This window comes from Stylophora pistillata, chromosome 3, assembly GCF_964205215.1.
Source record: "Stylophora pistillata chromosome 3, jaStyPist1.2, whole genome shotgun sequence".
NCBI classification, from domain to species: domain Eukaryota; kingdom Metazoa; phylum Cnidaria; class Anthozoa; order Scleractinia; family Pocilloporidae; genus Stylophora; species Stylophora pistillata.
Window position 1 is genome coordinate 33644184 of NC_142521.1, and position 9281 is coordinate 33653464.

A 9281-nucleotide genomic window follows, 5' to 3' on the forward strand; every position below is an offset into this window, starting at 1 on the left:
GCAATGGTGAAATATTTATACTTCCTTTGATGTCATACCTCTTTAAATGTCATTAATTTTCATTTTTTACTGCTTCAACAATAAATTAGATTATAAATAGTTCATGGATATTGCAAACTTGTAAACATCACGCGTTTTATATAAACACGGGGCCATAACAAAAGAGAAACCTAAACTATATAGAGACAGAAGTCAAGATATTGTGCAGCTAGCCAAGCCATTTAAAAATTTTGATTCAGATCATACAAGATCTGAGTGCCCACCTACGAAGCTGGGCAGGCCAGATATGCATCAATTAGCTAGCCAACAGTAAATATTTATCCTATTTTCGATGTTTACGTTTGAATTAATTGGAATCTGTTTAGGACCATTAATTCCCTCAAATGGGATACAATCTCTTCTCGCTTTTGGGTAGAATGACAACTAGAATAAGCATTTTATTAATAGTTCTCCCATTGAAATTTGGTTTCAGAAATTTCCTTGTCAAAGTAAAAGCTCTCGTGGAGAATGGTGGTCATGATTATTGAAGATGAAGCAGTATCACCGAAGGTCAATCTTTAATCAGATGTGAAAACATTTACTTTATTCTGGTTTTCCAATAACCTAATGTGTGACGATAGCTATCAGCACTTATATAATTGAAAGCAAAGCTTTTATTATTCCAGCGTTGCTAGTCCAGGTAAGGGGTCGATACTTTACAAAACTATAGTCTTAACGGAGTGATATTGAAATCTTAAAGGTGCACACGTTTGACGTAAAGTTCAGTAAGCGCTACAGGATTAATCATCCAACACCACAGGTGCGATGAGGTTGATTTCTATCGATGTTTTCTGTGGTGCCTATATCCGTCTAAAAGACTAAGAGGTCTCGTTGATGTTTAAAACCGTTTTTTGTAACTCGTGTGGCATGACCTATTTCAGTGTTACCGTATGCATTTATCAGAAGTGACCAAGATCTTTTCCTTTTTTTCATATAAAAATAGTTAGAGCGTTTACGTTTACAGCTCATAGTTCTTTTTTTTTAAAAAGCGGAGGGTTTGTCTCCTGCTACTAATTTTTTCCGCGTTTATGCTAATTGTATTGTATAACATTTGAGTCCATACATGAACATAACGAGTGATGTGCCCCCTGAAAGACGAATACCGTCGATAAATCAAAAAGGTTATGGGCCCACAAAACAGCATGAGATTATGATATTCATAGGGGAAAACACATTCGTGCGTATAATAACTTCTCACAGTTATATTTGAGGTTAGATTTGAATGCGAATGCTTGGTTGACCTTTTAGCTACAAAATGAAAAAAAAAAACCTTTCCAAAGCTAAAGTGTGACCTAATTTTACTATCATTTGTTCTCTATTTCCTAATTTAAATCACTTCATTTATTTTCTTTTTTTATTTTTATCAGTCTTTCTTCGGTTTATTTTGTGCTTATCAAGTTTTATGAGTGCTTAGCAGAAGGATTAACTCCCAATACATGCGTCATTAAGTCTGTTCATTAATGATGAACTGCCGGACTGCTGAAACAGTTTGGCTCGAATGCTGTATGTTCCACTTCTAAGACAACAATCGGTTGTTTCAATCACTCAGAAGTGAAAACTTCTTGAGGAGTCGCCGTAATAATGTCAGCCGAGGATTAGGAAACTGACTTTACAATGTGAAAGAGAAATTATTAGGACTATGACTTAGGGGATAATTTAAGTCAGCCGACGAGTGCGTCATGCGGTGATTGATTTACGTCAAAAGCATAAAATCATTTTGGATGTAAATACCGTTTCTCAGCCAACATCCGACGTTGAACTACAAACTGGTAGTAAACGACACTAATGTTGCTAAAATCGCACAAGCATGTAGTTGATATATAACCGTGTTTTCTAATGAGCGTATCATAGACTTAAAATGTAAATTTACTAGATGTTCGTTAAAGGAAACGAATCAACTACATTTTAAAACTTATGACCGCAAATGACAACTTACGATTGATACAGATAGACGCAACTAATTGCTGAGCACAACACTTTAATTTGAACAACTTTTGACTAAATATAAGACAATTTACATTCGAGACTTAAGCATTTTCATATAATATCCAAATGTAAATTGTACCAGCAGGCAAAGTTGAACTCGCATACCATATCAGTAGCGTTTTCCGTTCTCCGTTTTCCGTTTTCCGTTTTCCTTTTTGTCTTTCCTTGCGCTTTGCTTTCGTCGACAAATTCGTTTTCTCATAATTGAAGGAATACGCAATTATTTATTTTCAGCGAGGGTTGTGCCTCTTTCAACAAGCGGTTATTCACAATGGACAGGGGCTTACAACTTGAAGCTAATGCAGCTTTGCAATGTACGGTTTAAAATTTGGACACTTTACAAGCTAAGATAAATAACTCGCAAACTTTGTTCTAACGAATCTAAACATAACTTTATACTAATGAATTAAGAATTACATAACAATTCCCTACTAGTGTTCTGAGGATGGGAAAAATGTAACATTAAAAAAAAATAGGTCTTAGCTAGATACATGTTACACCACGAACAGCTATCAATTGCCATATGTAGAGGGATCTTTACTTGTGGTAATTTCTTTGATTTGTTGAAGGGCTCTTTGACGTCATTGCCACTTTTGTCGTTTTTTTTTCCTTTTTGTCTTATGACTTAAGCCGTAGGATATTGTTTGACCTCACCAGTGGTCAATCGTCAATAGTAAGCGGGAAATTCCACTGGATAATTTCCGCCTGAAAGCAATTTAAGTTTGGTATATCTTTTGCTGTGCCCACTGTTGTTATTTGCAAGGTTCGAGGAAGAGCTCCTGAAATCCTGAAAGTAAAACAAGAGAAAAGGTAAGTCCTGCATTTCTTGTTTACCTTATTCCAAGACCGACGACAAGAGCAATCGGTTGTTGTCAATCTAAATTGCAATCCAGTTTCTGAACCGTAAACTTAGAGGCTTCAGACTGTTGGACATCCTCAGCGGATTCCATCTTCAGAGTCTTTTGTTAGCTCTTATTATCAAACATTTAAACATTTATCAAACTGCTACGAAAATAGCCACCGCTGATGCCACCTCAAAGCTATCAATATCTCTTGGTTACAAATAAAATCGGACCGACAAATTGCCAGCCGGCGTTAACTAAAACCTCGGTGGATTATTTAATGATAATGAAGAACTCTAAAGCTTTGAGTCATCCCTCGGTAATCCAAACTTTATGAACCATCACTCTGATTCAGATGAATTTTTATTTTCAACAGCCATTTGTATCATTGCAATATTCAGGAATCCTTTTGTTTTTGATTCGAAACAAAGGCAAACGTTTTCCTCTACCACCTTTCAATAGCTACCTGCACTTCGTCAAGCGATTCAAAAGTGCATTGTGATTGAGAAATGTTTCAAAGCGGTTAGTCATTAAAGAAAGTTATTGTTAGGTCTGATTAATTATTCTTACATCGCTACCAAAATTTTCGCCACTTTCTTCCGGTTTACGAAAACATTGTCACCCACCACTTGATAGCTATGTGCCAAGCAGAACATTGGAACTAACGTCTGTTTTCGAGCGATTATTCATCTACAAGCCTCGCTTTCGGTCTAAACAATTGTGAATCGTTTAAAAATTTTTCCGCTTTACGAAAAGAATGTCATTTCCCAACCATTGACAGTCGTATTGCGTCACGCAACAGTGCATTGAAATTGATATCTACTTTATTTGTTTATTCATTATTCTGCAAGCCTTTTTCTTTCCTGAATAATTTTCAGCTTTTTCTTTAGCAATTTTCAAGTTGAAAATCACAGTACTTTCATGGAAAAGCAGAGGAATAATATTAAATAATTTTTAAAATTGCTTATGCAAACCTTTCCAAAAGTGGTCCCTTCAATTTTCTAAAACTTGGCCTTCAAAGTCATTGAAAGGTCCTTGAATTTCAACCTTTGGCATCTACAGAAACTTACTCATATACGGTAATATATTATTTGGATTGTTGTCTAGTACCATAACAACATTCATTACACTCCACCTGACGAAAATAAAAACACAAGTAGACTTATTCGTGACCGGTAATGACGAAATTGCGTGACGACAGTAACAATGGCAATATGACAGTCCCCTAAGATAACTCCAGATGTGCAATATTGAAAGCCCGAGTTCACGCAGATATGTGTTTCGTTTCATTTCAACTCAGAATGAAAGCTCGGCTAATTTTCATGAATGTTTGTTTAAACGAATGCCCACCCTTTGATAAAGGGCTCACGCTAACTGATCAGACATCACAAATGATTGAGGTCAAAAGAAATCGTAATGATGAAAGCGCTGTTATATTTTTGGTAAACTAATCTGCTGACAGAAAGAATGTTTCGTCCCTTTTCATAGATGTTGAAATTCTTGGTCTCTCTTACGGTGCTATGGACCTTGCTGATGTGGAAAACTGCTCATGGGTGTTGCAACTGTTACGAAAAAACAGTAAGTATCATATGTTACATGCACTGATGATAACACGAAAGACAAATACGAAAATGATAAGTTTATTGAATGAGGGTAAAAACCCTTTACAGTTAAAACTGATACACTAGTGGACCTCATAACACACCATAACTAGCATAAAATATGGAGACGTTTTACGTTCTTTCTCGATCTACCTGTTCCCGGCTCTTACTCTCTCACTTACTTTTCGTCACTTTGTTTCATGAGCGGCACACTGAACCCTCCAGTGTTATTATCTGCTGCAGCGTAGTCCTTGAAATATCTTCTTATTTCATCAAAGAGTAGATGAATCATACAAGTTCAAGAGCTTCACTCAAAAGAATAACTTTATCATGACTGATCATGTGCCTAAATTTTATTTTCAGCTTCCTAGGAGCTGCAACAGTCTATTGCCCAATACAGCAAGCGGCGTTTACAAAATCCAGCCCTTGCCCAACATTGAGCCCATTTTAGTATACTGCGAGATGTCGACTGGAGTCATTGGCCAACACAATCGTCACTTCAACTTTCTTCCTCGTAGCATTACTCGAAGACGTGATGCCCAGCAAATTGTCAACGCTCTCTTCACTGACAGAAAGAATGTCCTGATCAAGTTGCAGAAAAAAGGCGATCGCAGCGAGGCCTACACTTTGATCGAGCCTCATTCTAGTTTCCCCAACGTTCAATTCGGGCTGCTGGTCAACAGTCACTCTGGTTACACGAAACCACAGAATTCTTTCATGAGAGATTATCTCTTCTTCGGAATTCTCCCTGCGTCGATTGCCAGGCAGAGGAACCTCCAAGGCTTCAAATCCAACGGGCAGCTTATCCAGTTCAGAAATTGCGACGCAAACCCAAACAGCTTGTTCGCTTTCATGCCAAACCATGATCTGCAGACACCGAGCAAGTACCATCCAAATCTGGTTTACGAAGGTCGTGGTGTTGCTGTGGACTGGCGTGCAACCGCTAAGAAAATCACGAGTCCCGATCGCATGATGCCAAATGACTACTTCTTTTTGACAGAGCTACACTTTGGGGGCTGCGGCTGTTACACATCCAGCGACCGATGGAATAAATTTGGCTTTCACGCGTCTGCGATTGGAATTCGCTAACACTGTTTCATGTGTCACAGTCCAAGGCAGGTATAGTTCTGGTCCTATTTGTCACTGATTCTGCTATTTTGCTACTTAGTGTATGTTGCCGTAGCTAAACCACTCTGTAAAAGTCGCAAATCTGTAATGTCGAGCGAATAAAAGTACGTTGAAGAAAATTGTTCTTTTGATCGGTCTTTTATTTGATTTTTTTCGATGTGATGTTATTTTGCCTCAGTTTCATTGATTCATTGTTTTCAAATTACACTAGATCACTCACCTATACGCTAATTCTCGTATTGTATCCTTCCATATTTTTTTCCTCAGTTCGTGAGGGGGCGGTATTCTACAAATCCTGCAATCTGATTGGTTCCGAGAACGGGCAGTATTCTCCCCGTCCGGCCCGCTCACAGCGGGCGGTATCCGTTCCGCTTGAGTCATTTTGAAGAACATCTCAAGCTTCGTTGCAATTTTTCACAAAATTAATATATCTCATTTTTCCCGCTGGGCAGAATTTTTGAGCAAAGACTTTGGTCACGACCTTTTGGCGATAAATAATATTAATTCTTTCTTCTCTCTTGCTCTCAAATCACTTTGGTTTTTCAGCGAAAGTTGATTTCGAAATAAATTTCGTTGTACTGCATTTGTTTTTAAAAGGATTCAAACGCGGCTTAAGAATAATTTGTTATTCTATAATACTTCACAAAAAGTAACTCAGAAAGTTAAAACGAGACGTAGTTGCAGTTAACATTTACACTTGTCAGTGTGAATCTCATTCGTTAATATCTGAATTTTTCAACACAATTTGTTCGTTTGTGAAACGCTGAGCGAAGTTTTTAGTTCTTCTATAAATACACTTTCGCCTATTGTTTGCAAGTCTCTTGAATTTGGATATTTCTACCGTAAATTTCACAACACTAACCGAAGGAATTCGACGAATAAAAGTCGCATTAAATCCCCTTGTGTCTAGCTGTAAAGAGTCTGACTGACTTCAGCTTTTCGGTGGAAGAAAAATCGATTTACACACACTATTGCAGAAAACAAATACGCAGCCTGACAACTCCAAAACACACATTTGCATTCACTTACAATTTGACTTTTCCGTGACATTTTAAAACGGAACAGAGAGAAATCTTCGAAGATTAATCGTCCTTGGAAATAACAATACTTTCCGTAACTTCTCCGAGCGTCTTTTTTTTTTTTTTTTTTTTTTTTCTGTAAGAGAAAACCGTCTCACAGTCATTTAAGGCCTAGTTTATACGTCGCACTACAGTCGAATTTAATTCAGACGAATTTAATTCAAGGTCCCTCAAGCATTTTAAATTCGACGATAGCGCGACGTCTAAAACGAATTTAATTCGTCTGGTAAATGAAATTCGTCCAAGACGTTTTATCCGTCTTGGAAAGACGGATAAAATATCGATAACGCGTTTTCAGTTTTAACGTCGCACTAGCGTCGCGTCGAATGAAATGCATACATTTTCTTTAAGGTATTTCAATTTATTTTGGCGAGCTCGCAGCGACCCGTGGCGGGTTCAAGATCCTGCTCCTTTAAATTCGACCATATTGATTTCGACGCATAAAACCACTCTGTGATATTTGGATATACGGCAATAAAAACCTTCGATGTATTTTGATTTTCAATACTTTAATCCACACCCTACCCACATGGCAGCCAACGAGTACCACAACAACAACTTTCGCTAGACATTACGGGATACCTACAAACACAACCTTTTCACACTTCCGGTACAATACACTACACACGCAACGATTTATGTCGACGGAACAACGAATTATGTCGACGGAACAACAAACTCGTGTGCGTTTGTCATACCAGTACTGCTGTTTCTTCAAAAGCGTATGCTCTTTTCCTCTTCAATTGACAGGTGTCACATCGTAACAGTTACTTATCAAAAAAATGTTTCAAAATTTGCTCGGAAGCCTTTTAATTACCTTTAGAAATAAAAGTGTTTCAGCGAAAGCTTTCTCTTTAATTTGAATAACGTTTGTTTTCTTTATAACTCACTCGCTTTTTTTTTCCTAAATCCCTAACATTTAAGAAAGCGATTGAGGAGGGGAGGGGCTGGAGGGGGAAAGGGGGAAAGGGGGCGCTTGCTTGACACTATGCCCATAGGGGTGGGCGCTTATTAGGGCTTGTGTGCTTATTGGAGACAATAGTTATGGCCATTAGTTATGCTCTTAGCTCCTACTTAAGCATCGGCTATCGACGATTTCTCTTCTTCGTCTCTTCCTGTCCTGGGGTAGCCATTCGAGTGTGATCCAGAGGTGCCTTTTCTTTTCCGTTTGTACCAACGATTCTATGTCAATGATTACTTAATAATGCTCTAGTAGTTATTTCAAAGTGTGACCAATTTATTTTTTCTTCCTTCTACCGATTTGTATCTGAATGGGTACATATACCTGACCCGATATTTCCCATAGGTCCTCGCTTGTTATTTTGTCTGTCCATATTGCTCTCAGAATTCTCCTCATTCAAAGACTTATACACGCGAATAAAATTATACACGAGGAGTAAATGGATGTATGATTGAATAAACGAAAGAACGAAACTTAAGAAATATATGTTATTCACCAGCTGGAAGGTCCGAAGTGAGAAAAACTGTGCCCGAGGTCTTGGATACCCAAGACAGAGGGCACAGTTTTTCCCAATACGGACCGACCTAAGCTGGTGAATGACATTTTTATTTTTTTCTAACACATAACAAAATGATTGCCAAAAAAACGTGAATGATTTAGGGCTACAATTACGAGTTTAATTACGGAAAAATCCTCCATAGACTTAACAATTTGTTAGCGAGTGGATGATAAAGAAAACAGACGTTATTCAAATTAAAGAGAAAGCTTTCATCGAAATATTTTTATTTGTAAATGTAACTTGAAAGGCTTCCAGCAAACTTTGAAACATTTTTTGACAATTAACTGTCACGATCTGACACCTGTCAATTGAAGAGGAAAAAAGGCTTACGCTTTTGAGAAACAACAGCACTTGTATGATAAACAAACACAAGTTAAATGACCATGCGACAATCTTCTCGTAAAAAAAAATTAAACACTCGGAGATCTTACGGAAAGTACTGTTTATTTCCAACAACGATTGATCTTCGAAGATTTACCTCTATTCCGTTTTAAAATGTCACGGAAAGTCAAATTGTAAGTGAAAGCAATGCGTTTTGGAGTTGCAGTCGGCTTGTTCGTTTTCTGCAATGGTGTGTGTAAATCTGTCTTTCTTACTCTGAAAAGCTGAAGTCAATGAGACTATTTCCAGGTAGACACAAAGGGATTTAATGCGACGTTTATTCTTCTAATACCTCCGGTTTCTGTTGGGAAATTTACGGTAGAAATGTCCAAATTCAAGGCATCTGCAAAGAATAGGCGAATGTGTATTTATAGAAGAACTCAAAGCTTTGCTCAACCTTCCACAAACAAACGAACTATGTGGAAGAAGGAAGAATTCAGAAATTAACGAAGGAGAGTCACATTGATGAACGTAATTGTTAACTGCAATTTAACTTTTTGAGTTACTTTTTGGGAAGGCATATGGTAATTGAAGGACTGGACTGGACTGGACTGGACTAGGAAAACGCGGACGAGTAAAACGCAGACTAGTAAAACGAGGACTAGTAAAACGAGGACTAGTAAAACGAGGCCAAGTAAAACGGGGACTAGTAAAACGAGGACCAGTAAAACGGGGCCTGGTAAAACGCGGCCTGGTAAAACGCGG

General features: G+C 37.8%; 1 protein-coding gene across 1 annotated transcript; it reads left to right on the top strand.

Annotated features, from left to right (window-relative positions):
- Positions 1-2551: 2551 nt before the first annotated feature.
- Positions 2552-5715, top strand: LOC148735731 (uncharacterized). The gene is made up of 3 exons (XM_088754763.1): positions 2552-2835; positions 4356-4445; positions 4832-5715. Exons 2-3 carry the CDS (start codon positions 4356-4358, stop codon positions 5555-5557), a joined length of 816 nt encoding a protein of 271 aa, XP_088610889.1. The 5' UTR covers positions 2552-2835; the 3' UTR covers positions 5558-5715.
- Positions 5716-9281: the final 3566 nt, after the last annotated feature.

Bases quoted from the DNA above. Each gene is read 5' to 3' on its own strand.
- LOC148735731 (XM_088754763.1), top strand. From the start codon at position 4,356: ATGTTGAAATTCTTGGTCTCTCTTACGGTGCTATGGACCTTGCTGATG. The intron at 4,446-4,831 runs GTAAGTATCATA...TTTTATTTTCAG, and splicing joins GCAACTGTTACGAAAAAACA to CTTCCTAGGAGCTGCAACAG.